Source organism: Fusarium solani (assembly GCF_023522795.1).
Source record: "Fusarium solani strain SB1 chromosome Unknown bctg00000012, whole genome shotgun sequence".
Classification (NCBI taxonomy): domain Eukaryota; kingdom Fungi; phylum Ascomycota; class Sordariomycetes; order Hypocreales; family Nectriaceae; genus Fusarium; species Fusarium solani.
In genome coordinates, this window is record NW_027072146.1 from 1,624,449 (window position 1) to 1,640,407 (window position 15,959).

At 50.0% G+C, this 15,959-nt stretch overlaps 7 protein-coding genes across 7 annotated transcripts; 4 read left to right on the top strand and 3 right to left on the bottom strand.

The window, feature by feature from the left end:
- Positions 1-584: 584 nt before the first annotated feature.
- On the top strand, positions 585-1,194 carry MRS44_016551 (uncharacterized protein; the record flags this gene model as incomplete). The annotated part of the gene is made up of 3 exons (XM_046282026.1): positions 585-682; positions 738-915; positions 970-1,194. The coding sequence occupies 3 exons, from the start codon at positions 585-587 to the stop codon at positions 1,192-1,194; spliced, it is 501 nt and encodes a 166-aa protein (XP_046130865.1).
- Positions 1,195-1,441: 247 nt separating this feature from the next.
- MRS44_016552 (uncharacterized protein) lies at positions 1,442-2,956 on the bottom strand (the record flags this gene model as incomplete). Its single annotated transcript, XM_046273965.1, has 6 exons — positions 1,442-1,536; positions 1,588-1,716; positions 1,764-2,157; positions 2,205-2,344; positions 2,406-2,578; positions 2,631-2,956. 6 exons carry the CDS (start codon positions 2,954-2,956, stop codon positions 1,442-1,444), a joined length of 1,257 nt encoding a protein of 418 aa, XP_046130864.1.
- Positions 2,957-3,363: 407 nt separating this feature from the next.
- MRS44_016553 (uncharacterized protein) lies at positions 3,364-5,784 on the top strand (the record flags this gene model as incomplete). Its single annotated transcript, XM_065618069.1, has 9 exons — positions 3,364-3,430; positions 3,481-3,691; positions 3,741-4,054; positions 4,111-4,342; positions 4,402-4,474; positions 4,521-4,591; positions 4,643-5,040; positions 5,092-5,542; positions 5,592-5,784. The coding sequence occupies 9 exons, from the start codon at positions 3,364-3,366 to the stop codon at positions 5,782-5,784; spliced, it is 2,010 nt and encodes a 669-aa protein (XP_065474141.1).
- A 2,358-nt stretch (positions 5,785-8,142) lies between these two features.
- Positions 8,143-9,295, top strand: MRS44_016554 (uncharacterized protein; the record flags this gene model as incomplete). Its single annotated transcript, XM_046270148.2, has 3 exons — positions 8,143-8,394; positions 8,457-8,944; positions 8,995-9,295. 3 exons carry the CDS (start codon positions 8,143-8,145, stop codon positions 9,293-9,295), a joined length of 1,041 nt encoding a protein of 346 aa, XP_046130862.1.
- Positions 9,296-9,922: 627 nt separating this feature from the next.
- Positions 9,923-10,202, bottom strand: MRS44_016555 (uncharacterized protein; the record flags this gene model as incomplete). Its single annotated transcript, XM_065618070.1, has 2 exons — positions 9,923-10,036; positions 10,086-10,202. The coding sequence occupies 2 exons, from the start codon at positions 10,200-10,202 to the stop codon at positions 9,923-9,925; spliced, it is 231 nt and encodes a 76-aa protein (XP_065474142.1).
- Positions 10,203-12,626: 2,424 nt separating this feature from the next.
- Positions 12,627-13,545, top strand: MRS44_016556 (uncharacterized protein; the record flags this gene model as incomplete). Its single annotated transcript, XM_046284161.2, has 3 exons — positions 12,627-12,982; positions 13,031-13,189; positions 13,464-13,545. 3 exons carry the CDS (start codon positions 12,627-12,629, stop codon positions 13,543-13,545), a joined length of 597 nt encoding a protein of 198 aa, XP_046130860.2.
- A 275-nt stretch (positions 13,546-13,820) lies between these two features.
- Positions 13,821-15,593, bottom strand: MRS44_016557 (uncharacterized protein; the record flags this gene model as incomplete). Its single annotated transcript, XM_065618071.1, has 4 exons — positions 13,821-13,847; positions 13,927-14,071; positions 14,129-14,678; positions 14,771-15,593. 4 exons carry the CDS (start codon positions 15,591-15,593, stop codon positions 13,821-13,823), a joined length of 1,545 nt encoding a protein of 514 aa, XP_065474143.1.
- Positions 15,594-15,959: the final 366 nt, after the last annotated feature.

The window sequence follows — 15,959 nt, forward strand, 5'->3', positions numbered from 1 at the left end:
GACATCGTAACTTTGCCATTTACTGAGTATGGTGGGTTCTCAATTTTTTATTCACGACGCTGAATGAGGTGTGTCTAGCTTGAATCAAGGCTTGAAGGTTAGACGTATTCGTGGTTTAAAGGAAGCCATAGTTATTAATAGACCCTTACAAATGTCTTGCTCCTCATCTTCAAACTAAGACCAAACGTCAATAAGCCTGTAACTCTGCTCTATGATTGTGGACCTATGCCACTATTTTGTGAACAAGAGAGCCGGGATAGATGGTATCGTTCGGGGAACAAGCTGAGCGATGAGGTACCCCGGAAGCAAGATATCGGCCTCAAAGAATCCCGCGGAGAATTGAGCCGGGAGCTGAGACTTCGATCGCTTCTAATTACCTATCGCAGCAGTTTACGGCGGGTGACGAATCCTGCCAAATTGCGAAGCGCGATCCAAAATGACGACTATCGATGCTATCCCGCATTCAGCCCATCCCCACCTCCCATGAATGTTTGAGCCGGAACTGCTCATCCATAAAGTGAGGCGAGTCTCAGGCTCGGCTACTTTCATTTCCAAGCCAGTTGTTGTTTCCTGCCCCTCTAACCATGTCTTTTGTCCGATCCGTCATCCCTGAATTTGAGGCCGCGAATCAGAAATATGCGGCCCAATTCAACAAAGGCGACCTGCCTCTCCCACCAGGACGGTAAGGAATCCACGCCCAATCAGCCGTCTGATCAATCTAATTGGGCTTTATTTAGAAAAGTGGCAGTCGTAGCGTGCATGGATGCTCGTCTCGACCCTGCCAAAGTGCTTGGACTCGAGGAGGGCGATGCCCATGTCATTCGAAATGCCGGGGGCCGTACCATTGATGCAATTCGGTCCCTCGTAATCTCGCAGCAACTCCTTGGCACACGGGAAATTGTTATCGTCCACCATGTAAGAGATCAAAATGCATTCAGATCCCCATGGGAGATGCTAACAAGCGGTTAGACTGACTGCGGCATGCTGACATTTTCTGATGTCGAGCTCAAGGAGAAGATCCGGGATGAGTTAAAAGAGGACGCAGAACATATTGCCTTTTTGCCATTTGGAGATTTGAGGAAAAGTGTTCTGGATGATATTGCCATTGTAAAGAAGAACCCCCTGTTGCTCGACGTCCCTATTACGGGATACATCTACGATGTCAAGACTGGCAAGATTGAGAAGGTAGAATAGCGCGAAACGCCAATTGTGCAGTAAGACTTTAGAACGACATATGATTCAACAACTCTCATTACTAACGTTCCTAGCAGTCTATGCCAGGGGAGAAATAAGCTCCGTGGTTGAGAGCTTGTCTGTTCGGATATACACAGCTAGCTAAATCCGGACCTGTCATCCGAAGATAAACTGACTCAAACGTACAACGTTAAAATTCCCTACTGACTCGTCATTCTTAATTACCCGTAGCCCATGGATCCCCAGTCTAAGTGTACCAGCTCGGTTCAGGGATCTCCCCCAACAAGGCCCAGCTGCCCACTTCACGGAACTTGTAAGCGATTGGGTCGTGCAGAGAGTGAACTAGACGTCATTTTAGCGCCGTACAGCAAATATCTAACGGTTCCCACTTACGGCGAGTGTTGCGCCAGAATCTGTCAAAGCCGTACTTTGACAGGCCGGATGAGGCGCCAGTTAGCTCAAAGAACTTGCTGCTCACCGTAATGGCGGCTTCGATTGCAGTTGCTTTTGATGCTGCTACCTCTGCTTTGGGTTAGTGAATATGCAATGACAAGGGAGGATTTACTCACGGACTGCAATCTCGCCACGTGCTTCCTGGGTGAGCTCCTCTCTTGGAGCATGGATGAGCTTGGATATGCGCTCAGCCGTGCGGTCCACGAGGGCCTCGGCTGCCCAAAGCGACGCTTGTAAGCGTCCGTAGCCTTCTCGAATATACCACTCGTCGGTGGCCTTGGGTTTGTCATCTCCGCCGTACGGCCAAGCTCGAGTGCGAGTGCGAGTGTACTCGGTGGCAGCTTCAAGCGCTCCAATACCAACGCCCACGTGGACAGCTGCGAACTGGAGCTGTACCGGCGGGAGAATGAAGTCGTGGTATGCGTCTCTGGGTGTGAGCTCCTTGTTCTCGTAACCGGCAATGTACTCCCAGGAAACCCGCACATTGCGGATGACACATCCTCCGGATTCCTGAAGCTCGTTAGCTCGAATCTCACAAGTAGTCGAATTGAACTCACTGTAAGGCGCTGTCCGATAACGTCCCAGTCGCCCTTGAACGAGATCCCAGGGTCCTTTGTGGAGACGTAGGCAAAAACATGGGTCTTTGCCTCATCCTCAAGGACCCCCTCCAAGACGGTCACGTCACTGATAACGCCCCCTGCATTGCGGAGAAGGAAGGATTTAGCACCGGAAATATCGGTCAGAGCTAGAGAACGTACCGGTGGAGAAGAACTTGTCACCGTTGAAGACAAGCGAGTCCCCCTCATCCCGAGCAATCATGTCGGCGTTGCGAGGGTTGACGGCACCACCAAGATAATAGTTGCCTTCGGTGAACTCCCGAAGCCAGCGGCGGGCCTGCAGGGGCGTTCCGAGGATTTGGGAGCTCCAGAACCTTTTCCGCGTCAGTGGTAACTCACGGGATGGCTCAAAGATGCAGGTCATACCATGAGTAGTGGTTGCCAATCAAGTGGCCGATGCTTCCATCAGCCTTGGCGATCTCTGTAGTCACCTTGTATGAAGTCTGCCAGGTCTCTCCTCCACCGCCAAACTCGCGGGGACCGAGAAGGTTGACGAGACCAGCGTCCTTGAGGAGCTGGACTTCAGCAAAGGGAGTTTTTCCGGCAGCATCTCGCTCAGCTGCATCGAGCTTGAGAATGTCTGCCACTTCTCTGGCGCGCTTGACCCATCCCGAAGGCGTATCCGGCTTGGGCTCTTCTTCCCACCGCTTGTTGGCCTGGACGCGAGCCTGCTCGGCTTTGAAACTCTGCATGGTGAGGGGTTTTCTGTCGAATGTGTGTGTTACTGTATCAGAGGGGGAGAAGGCGTCTCTGGTTGGGTGCGAGGCGAAGTGGTGTGCTACCAAAGGCTGATGATGGGGGGTTTTATAGACGAGATGATTCGTCTATCTTGACGGCCTTGTCGACAGGGAAATGTTTCCGCCTCGCAGGGATCTGGCGGAGGTAGTACGGATGAGTTGGATGAATATCCTTGGTGTTTCGCCATTGAGCTGAGCTGTCACGCCTTTGCAGCTACTTGATGCCCGCACTGGTTTGATCCACCGTGAAGTGGGATAACCTCGTGGCTCATGCATGAATTTAAGACGTTGGATTCTCCAAGACCTACTGGATCCCCTCTCGCAGATCATCCCTGGGATTTCTATTGTCCAACCACTACACGATGTCTGAGACAGGAATATTCCCCATTTTTGATTCCGGGGCGGGATATGGAATCATCGTGGGACTAGGTAAGATCGCCAACTTCACCATTTACTCTCTTGCTAACCTACTCTTCCAGGTGGTATCTTTGCCATCCTCATGAGTCTCACAACTTTTGCTCTCAAGCGATATTTCTCCGAAGTCCAAGACTCGGAGATGTATCTGACTGCAAAGCGCTCGATCAAGGCTGGTCTGATAGCATCGTCTGTCGTGTCCTCATGGACGTTGAGCGCTACGCTTCTGACGTCGACGACGTTTGGATACTCATATGGCATTGCATCTACATTCTGGTACGGGATGAAACCAAGCATTCACTTTAGACGGTACTGACTGAATTAGGTATGGAGCCGGGTGCTCAGTTCCCATCTTGACATTCGCTGTTCTGGCTATTGAGCTCAAGAGAAAGGCTCCCAACGCACACACATTCTTGGAACTAGTCAAGCACCGCTACGGAGCTCCAGGTCACATCGTATTGGCCGTCTACTCACTAATTTATCAGATTTTCATTGCAGTAAATCTTCTAGTCGGCGGAGCTGATGTTTTCCATCTGGTGACTGGCATGAACAAGATCGCTGTGTGCTTTCTATTTCCCTTGGGAGTCTGCATCTATACTTTGTTTGGTGGTATCAAAGCTACTTTTCTCACAGAGTGGGGTGGGTATAGCTCAATGACTCTTGATATTGCGTTAGTTTTTCTCACACCGTTATAGTGCACACGGTCATCATCTACATTATCATGCTCGCATCAATGTTCGTCATGTACACAACCTCGGATCATGTCGGATCACCCGGAAGGATGTGGGAGCTTCTCAAAGACGCGTCAGAGATCCGCCCTGTTGAGGGTAATGCTGGGGGAGAACTCTTGACCATGCGGAGCTTTTACGGGGGCCTGGTCGGTCTCATCTTCTTGGGTGGCGGCTTTTCTGCAACTGTAGACTCCCAGTGAGTATTTACCCTCTTCAATGAATTCTGCGCAGGAGGCATGCTAATTAGAAACCCAGACTGTTCCAAAAAGCTATTGCTGCTGATCCCAAGTCAACGGTCGCTGGATACCTCTTGGGATCCCTCTGCTGGGTATGTGAGTAGGTTTTGCTCTCGTTCTCGACTGACAGCAAAACAGTTTAGTATCCCCTTTTGTATCGCAACTACCTTTGGTCTTGGAGGTGCTGCTTTGGAATACACAACCTCCTGGTGAGTGATGTCATATCGTGGAGGCCGCGCTCAATTGATGCTGATTTTCAGGCCTACGTATCCGACTCCCTTGTCACCAGCTGAGATCAACTCGGCTTTGGTCATGCCATATACGGCATACACAATCATGGGCAAAGGCGGCGTTGTAGCCGTGCTTCTCATGGTCTTCCAGGCCATCACAAGCGCCATGAGTTCAGGTGAGATTTCAAGTTGGAGACGCAACCATCAAGGTCTAACGGGAGTAGAAACCGTCGCCGTAACCAGCTTGGTCACATATGACTTTTACCGTTCATACATCAACCCAGAGGCGACTGGAGAGAGACTCGTGTTCATCTCCCATATTGCAGTTGTTAGCTTCGGCTTGTTGACCGCCTGTGTCGCCGTCGGTCTTACCTACGCAGGTTTCTCTGTTACCTTTATAGTTACGGCCATTGGCATCTTGATCGACGGTACGTCAGCATTCCAGCCACCGCTTGGCTATACTCTCTAATGGATCATAGGTGCCGTTATTCCTAGTGCCTGCACACTGTTCTGGAAGAAACAGAGCAAGTATGCTATTGTGCTGGTGCCAATCATTAGTTCGCTGGCCAGTATTTCAACCTGGATTGGTGTAGCATACCACAAACATGGGACGGTCACTATCGCGACGCTGTCCGATTTCATACCGACAGTGGCCGGCAACATGCTAGCATTGACTGCGCCCATTATCCTAACGCCACTCATCACGTACCTCAAGCCTGAGAATTACGACTTTGACAAGTTCAAGGAGCTCCAGCAGGTTGATGACTCTGGTTTTGACGTTAAGGCCCAAACGGAGGGTGTTGCAGTCAAGACTGCTCAAGAGAGAACAGAGGCCGAGTTGGTGAATCTCCAGGGCATCGAGAAGGAGCTCTACGTCGCACGGAACTATGCACTTGGCGCTGCCTTGTTCATTGCTGTTTCTCTGACCATGTAAGATTTGATGCATTCAACGTCTAGGATAAGTGCTAACCTGGTACAGTCTGTGGCCGATCCCCATGTATGGAACGTCTTACGTCTTCAGCAAGTCCTTCTTCACAGGGTGGATCGTAGTCACCTTTATTTGGGCATTCTTTGGGGCCATCGTTGTGACTCTTCTGCCAATCGTAGAGAGCCGAAGGGAGATTTACCTCTTCTTCCGTGCTGTTATTACAAGGAGATCAGCATCGGGATGAGTAGACAGCCCGACGAAGCGATCATGTAAAGAGATCCATCTCATTTCATGGATATAGTAGGATATCAACGGCCCAAGTCTCTTCATGTTAAAAAAAATGTGCACGTTACTTAATAATTTGTCACTGGCTCCACTCAAGTTCAGGACAATGCACCTCGTTCTCCATGTCTGAGCACGACAGAAAACTTGCGCAATACACACGAGTCAAGAAAATATTAGATACTTATTACCTAAATCAGTGGAACGGAATATCATATTCTGCTCCAAGTGGTCCCTGAATGTTGAGCAGAGGGAAATGGCGAGCTGAATCTCTTGGTCATGGTGAACTTGGTAGTTTCGAACCCCGACAACACTGAGATGCCAATTTCCCTGGGCCCAATGGTAAGGTAATTACCTCAAATATAGCTCTCTTAATTGACAAAGCAATATTTGCTCGTGATTGGAACTCAGGGTTCTTGGTCCAAGTGAGATGTGATAGTTTTCGAAGCGAATGTGACTCAAAGCCATGTTTAACCAACCTGGGAGAAATAGGTAGGAACATCCGGCGTCAATGCCCCTTAAGAAAATCCCTGCCAGGTAGAATTTGCCACAAGAACGACTTCTCCTGGGCCTTATTTATATGCCCCAGCCTGAAAATCCGACCGTCTCCTCTTCCGTCTTCCCCGCCTGGAGTGTGTATCCACTGAGGGTCTCGCAACGGCTGGCCCAGACGCAAACATGGGGTCGAGTGGAGGAGGATGCAGGTGAATGAGTCGTCGCTCGGACACAGCCCACCTCCTCGTTCCAATCACCTCGACAAGCGGATTGTGGTTTCCCATCTCCAATCTCTCCCGAAAGCTCAGAGCAAGTCTACTAGATAAGGCCCACGAAGGTGAACCACTTGGAAACTCACCCGGTGCATCGACTATTTGAGACCTGGAACGCCAGTCATCGTAGAGCCTCAATAAACCTCATGCTAAACGGCCCAGACCACGCTAAAGAGAGAACAGATCCAGAAGCCGAGTGTGTGCTAAATTATTAAGCGGCACTTGAGACAGGACCCCTGCCAAGCTAGAGTGTAATTACGGAGGTATCCGTTAACAATCCGACGAGTTGGTTGACACACGTGTGTGGGTGGCATGTGGCATGTTGTCAGGTTCAGCTGACGGGTTCAAGCTCCTCTTTGAGTGCCAGGAGCGCAAAGAGCGGCTCTTTCGAGACAGGGACAAGTCTTTGGCGCAACAGCTAGCGCAAGCCACTGTCCGACGCCTGCAGCGCGCTTGGTTGCTCTGATGTCGCTGGTGACGAAGAGGGCTGCGTCCGTTCAGTTCGCCGACGGTTCTCTATCCCCCTTGGGCAAGTCTAAACACCTATGAGACGCGTGACAATAGCCTTCTTGATGGTAGATGCAGAGAAACGGCTATTCTGCGGCAGAGATCTGTCTCAGATCGGCCCTGAGTCAGTCGCAGACGAATTTCCGTGACATGAGCAGTTAACCTTCCGGCGAATGTTCGAGATTGGGCCTAGTGCTGGCCTAGGGCATCGTATCGCGCCCGTTCTCGCCAACTAACGACCGCTAGAGCATGGCAGTGATAATTCACTGTCCAATACGCGTATGCTCTCGTGAAGTGGGTTGGTTGCGGTCCCGCAGGCTAGACTGGACTCGACCACCTCCGATGACGGTCTCTGGGGGCCAAAATAACACCGGAATCGTGTGGTGCGAGTCACAGCCAAATGTTGTCCATGTTTTTTACCCCAGGTGGCCCAAGTCCTTCCCCGACCTCTCCACTGATCATCGTCATGCTTTCCCCAGGCTCTCCACTGATCCCCAGGTCGTAAAAAGCAAAGATCACGTCGTACTTGAAGCTTGACAGGAATCCGATTCAGCCTTATCAACAGAACCATGCATATCGCACTTAAAAACCCTGATGACCTGCATGGCTCGATTTGTCATTTCCTGTGGCTTATCGGCCAACCCGTACCGTCACGGCAAACGACTCAAGCAAAAAAGCCACGGTGGTTACGACAGGGGGCACGACCAATAGCCAAGCCTCGATCCAGGGGTCCAGTCCAGAGCTGAGTCGGCAATCGAAATAGCCTCCCCTCCACACCCGCATCCTTTCCCCAGGCCAAGGTTCCTGGAGCCGGCGTCAGAGAGGGAGCCTGTTTTGGCCCACATCGGAACTTCCCCGTCGAACCTTGTGCATTCAAAGAGTCTAGAGCGTTAGATAATTGGGTGAACTACCGACACAGCTCAGGATGCCCCTGAAGGAGAAGGCCAACGTCTGGGGCACAGATACTTGTATTTGACGGGTCCGCCCACTGTCTTGGCTTGAGCGGCTCGCTTCATTCCTTTGCAGCTCGGAACGGCCAGCGAAAAATGTCGACAACCACAGCAGTACCCGAGTTCTTTGAACTCAGCTGGTCGATCCTCTTCACTGTCTGCATGGGAAATGTCTTCTTTGGCTTTCTCGTTTGTGGTATTACGAGGTTCACCCCTCTAGCTCTTGTGCCCATCATCACATCTGCAGCTGGAGCCATCGCAAACGGCCTCTGTTACTACGCCAACTATGGGAACCACCCACCCATTCCCACAGCCGTGACCTCGACTCTTGGGGATATCCTCTGGCCGGTATGAGCATTGGTGTCGACAGTTGGACGAGACATTCTGAACTAACCATTTCACGTCATCAGATTCAAGAAGTGGGATTGCTTGGGTACAGCTACATGATCCTTCAGCAGCTTCTAACAGGAAGCCGTCGGCGAGTATTCCAAGGATTATTCTGGAGCTTCATCGGAGTCATCGTCGTGGTCCGTGTTGTCATCATCGTCTTCAGGGTGCAGTACATCCTGCACGGCAACGCGAGTCATCTCGTCACCGTCAACTACGTCCACATCGGATACTTTGGCTCCATCGCAATTCTTGAGTGCATCAGCGCCTATTTCCTCATCACGACTCTGGTTGCCGCTGAGCGTGCATCTCTTCAAGCCGCGCTGCGAGTTGGTCTCTTCAGATATTTGGCCCGAAGCACAGAAATTCGAGTGGCTCTTCTTGCAGTCCAGGGTGTTTTCCGAACGGTTACCCATGCCATCAAGACTCCAGGACAGCAGGTCAGCAACATTGGAAGCCAGCTTGATCGATTCGCCTACGCCCTCCTCTGTCTCTTTCCTGTCGTCTTATAGTAAGTATTTATCTCATCTTCAACTTGTCCATGAACTGACCGTCATGAAGCATCGATTTGCTGGCGTCCAAACTCAAGTCAGGAAACGGCGGATCATCATCCTATACTGGGGCCAATGGCAAGACACAGTCCAGGAATCGACAAGAAGCCTCGGCCAGGGTGATCACTATTGACAGGAAGGGGGGCGAGGAGGCAGTGTATGAGTCAAGGATAACTACTCGGAGACACAGTTCGCAGGAGTGCATCATGGAGACAGAGTCTTTCGGGACAGGTCCATCTGATGTTCCTCTTGAGGAATTAGATGTGACTGCTCATACAAATGATCGGCGACATAGTCGGGGTGGACCTTGAAAGGGTTGATATGTTGATTCCCTGTATTCCTAGCCAAGCGAACACATTTGTGTAGATAGCTACCTTAATATTTTCTTAATCTGTTCAACCGACATTCCCAAGTTACTCTCTTCAATAACTTCGAAAGCGACTCTCGATTCAGTTTACGTAGCTCCATGATGAATCACACCGTCATCTATGCAGATCTTGAGGAGGGCAGATATGGCCGAAAATATCTTATCAAAGGCACCTACTGATAGATTACATTAAGCATAACGGTCAACAGCATGTCTTTTGTTTATTGCATGGACCAGCAAGGAGATATATCAACAGCCCACTGTGTTCATATCAAAGTGAGATGATATACATGGCTTGAGCACAGAAGGACAATACACGGCCCGTGCCATGGAATGGCATAGCAGTGAGCACGGCAGAAAGGAGTTTCAAGTTTATGGAGAAGGAATGACTATCTGCCTAAACGAGAGACTTTACATATCCAGCCTCTGCTCCCCCGCTTCACTATGGGCCATGGCCCCCTGGTGTTAACCATCCGAGGCTGGTCCTTGTCTCGAACCATCAGTGCCTCAGACACTCCCATGATGCCACACATGCGCCTCACGTGTGATCGGTTCCCCAGACACAGCATCTTTAAATGCAGCCGCAAATATCCTGGCAGGCAAGAATGCAGCTAAGGTTGCCAAATGGGTCGGGGGTGATGCACCAGTCCAGGTAGCACTGCTCATAGCACTTTCTGTCGCAGGCCTGAAGACGTGTTTCAGCTGAGGAGAGGGCTATTTCCCGTTAGTGATACCGCCTTCTTTTGTGATGTTCGAAGAGAGAACTTGCCTGCACTAAAGTCTGCCTCAGTAGGCAGAGCCGTACCAGTGACAGCCAAGGTGGCGAGGATGGTGACAAGAGTAAACTTCATGTTGATTGAAGACTTAAAATAGGTGATTTGTGGTTGGGATGCTGAATACAGAGACGAGGTATAATAGCTTGCTGATGCCTGCTATTGCTTGCTGGTGGGTTAGTGAGAGACAAGTCAAGAGAGAACTCGGAGCTCTTTTATAGTGTTATTTTCTTGTCTGATCTTGTTTTCGCTTTACTTCCTCCTTCTCTCCCTCGAGTTGTTTTCTCGTTATCCTCTCTTTCTTCCTAAGCTTACTCTTGTCTTGGCCTCGCTTGGCTAAGCATCTATGGTTCTGCATCCTCCACACTCCCCCACAACTTAATCTTCCCATCTCTACACAATCCACCAAGATTCCCCGCATAGTTCTCAATTTCCACAAATGAGACAGGACTCACTCTCCATCACGGCAGGCAACCTTACGTTTTTTGTTACCTCACTATTAGTTATGATTAATGTTACCTTTCAAAGCCGCCTTCCCCTTTCAGCACCACCGCCCCCATGATCGTCAGGCATCGACGCAATGCCAAGATCCCCCATGACGATTATCTCTTCATTGGTAAATGGTCTCTTTTCTCCTCAGGTCATGAGTACATACCGCATACATACCGAAGACTGGGCAGTGGTTTAAACAATGCGGGAAGCTCTTTAGGATCGACCTAGAGCGTCCACGATTGGAGCGATGAGCCGCTGCCAGGCCCGGCCCGCGACGGCCCGGTTGCGGCACGACTGGTGAGAGACGTTCCGATACTACGTAAGCCCTAGTCGACTGCTGCGGCGTCTGTTTAACCGAGACAGGGGTTTCTCCTCGCACTGGTATCCAAAAGGAGAACGCAAATGCTGGCTCAGCAGCACCGGGCTCGTCAACAACGTGGTAGTGTACAGCTAAAACATAGGCTCCTCACAAAGGGCGTCCATAAACTCATCAAGAGAAAGGTCATTTGTAGCAACCTGTCTAGCGTTTGCAAATTAGACTGTCAATGCCACTTTGTGAACTTGGTGACGCCTCCAAAAGAAGCTATCAGCCACAATAACAAAGAAGATGGTCAATATGAATACCATGGCTATCGACGATGTCTTACGTTTGCCTACGTGTTCGACAGGAACGGGTTCAAACAGTCAAGGGGCATCTACCAAGGTTCGATGCGGCCGACGTTATGGCCGATGCCAAGATGCCAAGATGCCAAGATGGAAAACCGCTTCATCATATTGGTGATTGAATTGACCATCGTTGCCACCAATGGGCAGGCGAGGGCCAGGTTGTCTCTAGCCCTCGTGCCTTGCTTACTTATCGCGCACTTGAGCATTCCTGAGGCTGCTGTGCCGTTTATTTGACGATGGGGTTTTCCAACGGGGATAAGCCGGCCGTGCTGGTTTATAGTGAGTAGGCGAAGGCGAGAGCGAAACGCGAGGCGGGGGCGAAGACGAGGATAAGGCCGATGTACGGTTAGGTGGTTTAGGCAGAATGTATCACGTCTAGCAGTGTCTCAACCATAGTTTGAGCTCACTGTGATCTTGATCGCCAAGGTAGGTAAGATTGAAAGCAACTATACCTTGACCTTAGTGAAATGCCTCGGAGCTTCTTGTATCGATTCCGTCATGGCCTCTTCCACAGCTTGGCCTCAGTCTTTGACAACTATTTCGTCTAATAATGCGTCTTGGATGTACCTCGTAGCCAAGCAACGAATCTGGATGGTCCTTGCTGGGCCAAACACATCGTCTTAATGAAACGCGACAACAGTCTTGAAACAGATAAGAGGTGTCCCTAATATATTAGACTAAGGGCGGATATCATATGTCATCATTCCATCTATCAATTCGCAACCAGCTTATCATATTGTCGGATCTATGAGATTAGGTTGAAGGACATCTATCTTGGCAAATATGACGACTTTAGCACTACATGACAATATCCTGTGGGGATACTTATCGAAAAATGGGTATTCTTTAGGAAATCCCACTCTTGATTAGGAATCAATCTGATAAATCGGAGAAAATTTTAGAAACACAAAACTCCAGGGGCATCATTACACCACGTACCTGCGGATGGCGTGATGACATCTGTGTCAACCCCACATCACGACATGATCACGACATGCCTCACCTCGGCACTGAATAAGGGAAAATACGGGGTATTCGTCATATCCCGCAGCAATTGCAACTGTAATTTTCGTTTATTCGCTCTCTTTCCGACTCCGAATTAGGCTCACCGCTATCGTCCGGCATCGGCTCGTCGGCTACGAGATCCAAAGCCACGATTACACAATCAAGAGAATTAGTAATTATGGATAGGAATTATCTCATATGTATGGGGCATAACTGACTTAGAGTGAGATATATAAGTTGCATCTTTGCATACCTCTCAACTCCTCATACAACAATCAATAACCGACTCCTCAGCCTTCACAACCCAACAACTCACCAAAACACATAACCTCCGTCACAATGGCTGGCACATCTCTCTACGATCTCATCATCCCTACCTTTATCAAGGGTCTTACTACCTATGACCACGTCCTCGCCAAGGCTCAGGAGTACGCCAAGGAGAAGGGAATCAACGTCGATGAGTTCCTCGAGGCCCGCCTCGTCGAGGATCAGCTCCCTCTGAGCTTCCAAGTCCAGAACACCAGCAAGGTTGTCCAGATCACCGTTGGTCGTCTGACTGGCGTTGAGCCCACGCTGCTTGAGAACACTGAGAAGACCGTTGCTGAGCTCCGCACACGAGTGCAGAAGACTCTGGAGCTGGTGAAGGCCGTCAAGCCTGAGGATGTGAACTCTCGAGAGGAGGCTCTGATTGATCTGTAAGTATCATTAACCTCATTGCTTGGGTCTATACTAACACAAGACAGTCCCTGGGCTGGCAAGACCCACCAAGTCACAGTCAAGCACGCCGTCCTCACCCACGGCCAGACCAACTTCTTCTTCCACCTCGTCACTGGCTACTCAATCCTCCGAGCCAAGGGAGTCCCCGTCGGAAAGGCCGACTACCTCAGCAGCTTCCTCGGACTGTAAGTAGCCAAAAAGAAAATCTAAATAGACATAGACGAATTAAGAAATACTTAATATCGACCCATAATGTCGAAGCTCTTGCTTGGGTGAATGTTGAGATTTTATTTCTATAGTGACGACCGGCTCGCTCGGGCGAGAATTTGATTATGTTCCCAGCTTAGATAGTCTTTTCCAAGGGTGCCCAGTTGCTGGACAAGGCAGCACGAAGGAATGAAGGACAAGGAGAATAGCATTGTAGTCTTTCTGAACTTAAGACGGTTAAACCCTCTGAAGGTTCTTTCACAATGGGTTCCTGAGTTTATGGAAGCGGCAGAAGCAGCTCAAAGATATTTACTACTCTGACAGCGGTGTTTAAAGGCACCTATTTAGTGATAGTGTTTTGGCGCTCCCTGCTCAACGACCAGTAGGTGGAAGCCCATTCTTGCATTCATAAGAGTCTTAGCATTGTGCAATATACAGCCAGAGCAAGTGCTTAAGGTAATTTGACATGGAAGCGAGATCAAGTAAACTGAGCAAGCACTGGGGCATGGGATCTGGTAACTTTTCGGGAAACGCCAATTCAATGTGTGTGGGTGTGTATGTATGTGATCCCGGCTCTCCTGATGACGCTGCGCTGGCACCTACCTCAGCCTAGGCCTCCTTTCTCACTTCCGTAATCTATCGAACTTGATCAAGCAAGTATTCTCCTAGCAAGATGAATCAGAATCAGTTGCGAAGCGAATAAACTCGAATTTACCTGTAGCTTAGGGAAGCGGTCATCGTAGAAAACCTCAACCCGAGCGGTGATGCCGGGTGTAGTATTCTCAAATCCCGGAGCAATCGATGTCTGATACTCTCTGTAGAGGGCGGCAATGAGCGTCGTCATTTCGGCCATGGCCAAACTACCAGCAGTCAGAGAGAAGGTCAACTAAGGATGACATGGGAAAGAATCTGCTTACTGCATGCCAATGCACATGCGACCGCCACTTGAAAAGGCCCAAAACCAACGGTTTAGCTCAGTAACATCAGGCCCAAGCCAGCGCTCGGGGTCAAATTCCAAAGGGTCTTTGAAAACTTGTGGATTGCGATGCAGAATCCATGGTGAGATGCTAACAACGGTGTCGGCGGGGATAAGATAGCCGTCAACCACGGATTCAGCGCTAACTGAGCGTGGCTCGGAACTTGGCAGCGGCGCATAGAGTCTCAGTGTCTCCTTGATAATGGCGTGGAGGTACGTGCATCGATCACTTTCATCAGCTCTGGGATAGCCATGCTGGTTCAGTGCCTCTGCAGGGAGTCCGAGTAGCTCATCTCTCAATTTATCCTGAAATCGTCGATTCTCAGGCAAGGAGAGTGACCAGATGAGAAACATGAGGGTATCACTGGTGGTGTCAATTCCAGCAAGAAAATGATCTGCGCACTCGGATGCCGCCTGCATATCATTCAACCCATTGGTCTTTTGCGTTTGATGGTGCTGCCAGAGATGGGCCAGGATGGATCTTTCTTTTCCTGCACGGCACCATTCTGTTAGTCTCTGGTACGAATGTGCAGAATTGCATGTCTGATTGGATAGGAGGGGAAACGACTTAAGGGTATTTTACCGTTCGTCTTCTGATGGTCCGACTGGAAATTCTCGAATGCCTGCAATGCGAACTTCCGAATGCCGCTATACGTAGTTGGCAGCTGCATTGGAAGAATTGGTTTCACCAGTTGGCGCATGAACCCCGTACGAGCGTACATCCATTTCGTGATGGACGGCATATGTACCAAACACCAGGACAACTTGCGGCGAGAGGGATGCATGATGTCGGATATCAGAGCTCGGTCCGTCCCTGATCCCCGCAGGGCAGATGTTGACCCGTGTTTTCCGTAAATAAAAGAGGTGATATTGTCGAGAGAGTAGTAGTGCAGTGTATGGAACACATCGCTAATATGGTTTGGCTCACTACCGATGAGGTCCATGTACTCTCGCGTCTTCTCCTCGATCAACTGCGTTGTCGGTGCCTTGAGTACAGTAGATTTTGCGTAGGCGTGAGATAAGAGCTTTTTTCGGCTGCCATGCTCTTCCACCGAGTGAAAGGAAAACAAGTTCTGCTCGCCGTACACATCAAACATGCGATAAAAGGCGGTCCTGCCGTATCGGCTCCCGGGGCCGTAGACTGTCTTTAGCGCAGTCAAGCTGTTGAATGAAACCTCATTCGGGCCTATGCGGACCGCCGGGCCGTATTTCGAGTGCAGTTGTTGAATTGTAGGCGTGCGAGTTCCTCTCCAGTCCTCGTAGCCAAGTCGCCACTTGGTGAGGGCGAAGGCTGTCGGGCCCGGCACGCGACTGAGGGGGCTAAAAACAAGGGGATCTAGAACAAAATATTTGATGAGAAGAAGGAAAAGGACCGAGAAGGCGATCGTAATAGCGAAAGAAGTCATTAGGATAGAGGCAGATTGGAGAAGTCTTTATTGCGAGGGGTAGCAAGGAACGTTAAACTGTTGATTGAATGGGCATTCTTGCTGGTTTTAAATACTGCTCTTGTCAACGGCAGAACTGTGTGAACTTTGGCATTTGCGGTACAAGCTGATTCATTTTGGTTTGCGGGGAGAAGGGGGATGGCCACCAATAATGTCGATTCTGGGTATCGCCGAAGGTCACAGGGCGTTACTAGCTTCGTCATGGACGCACGACGTCAAAATAGGGCGCAGATACGGGTGGATAGAGTACTAATTAGGCGACGTTGATTGGAGAGTGTTCTATCTCCGAGATCGGGTAAGTTTTCCTCATTCCGCCCACCACATCTT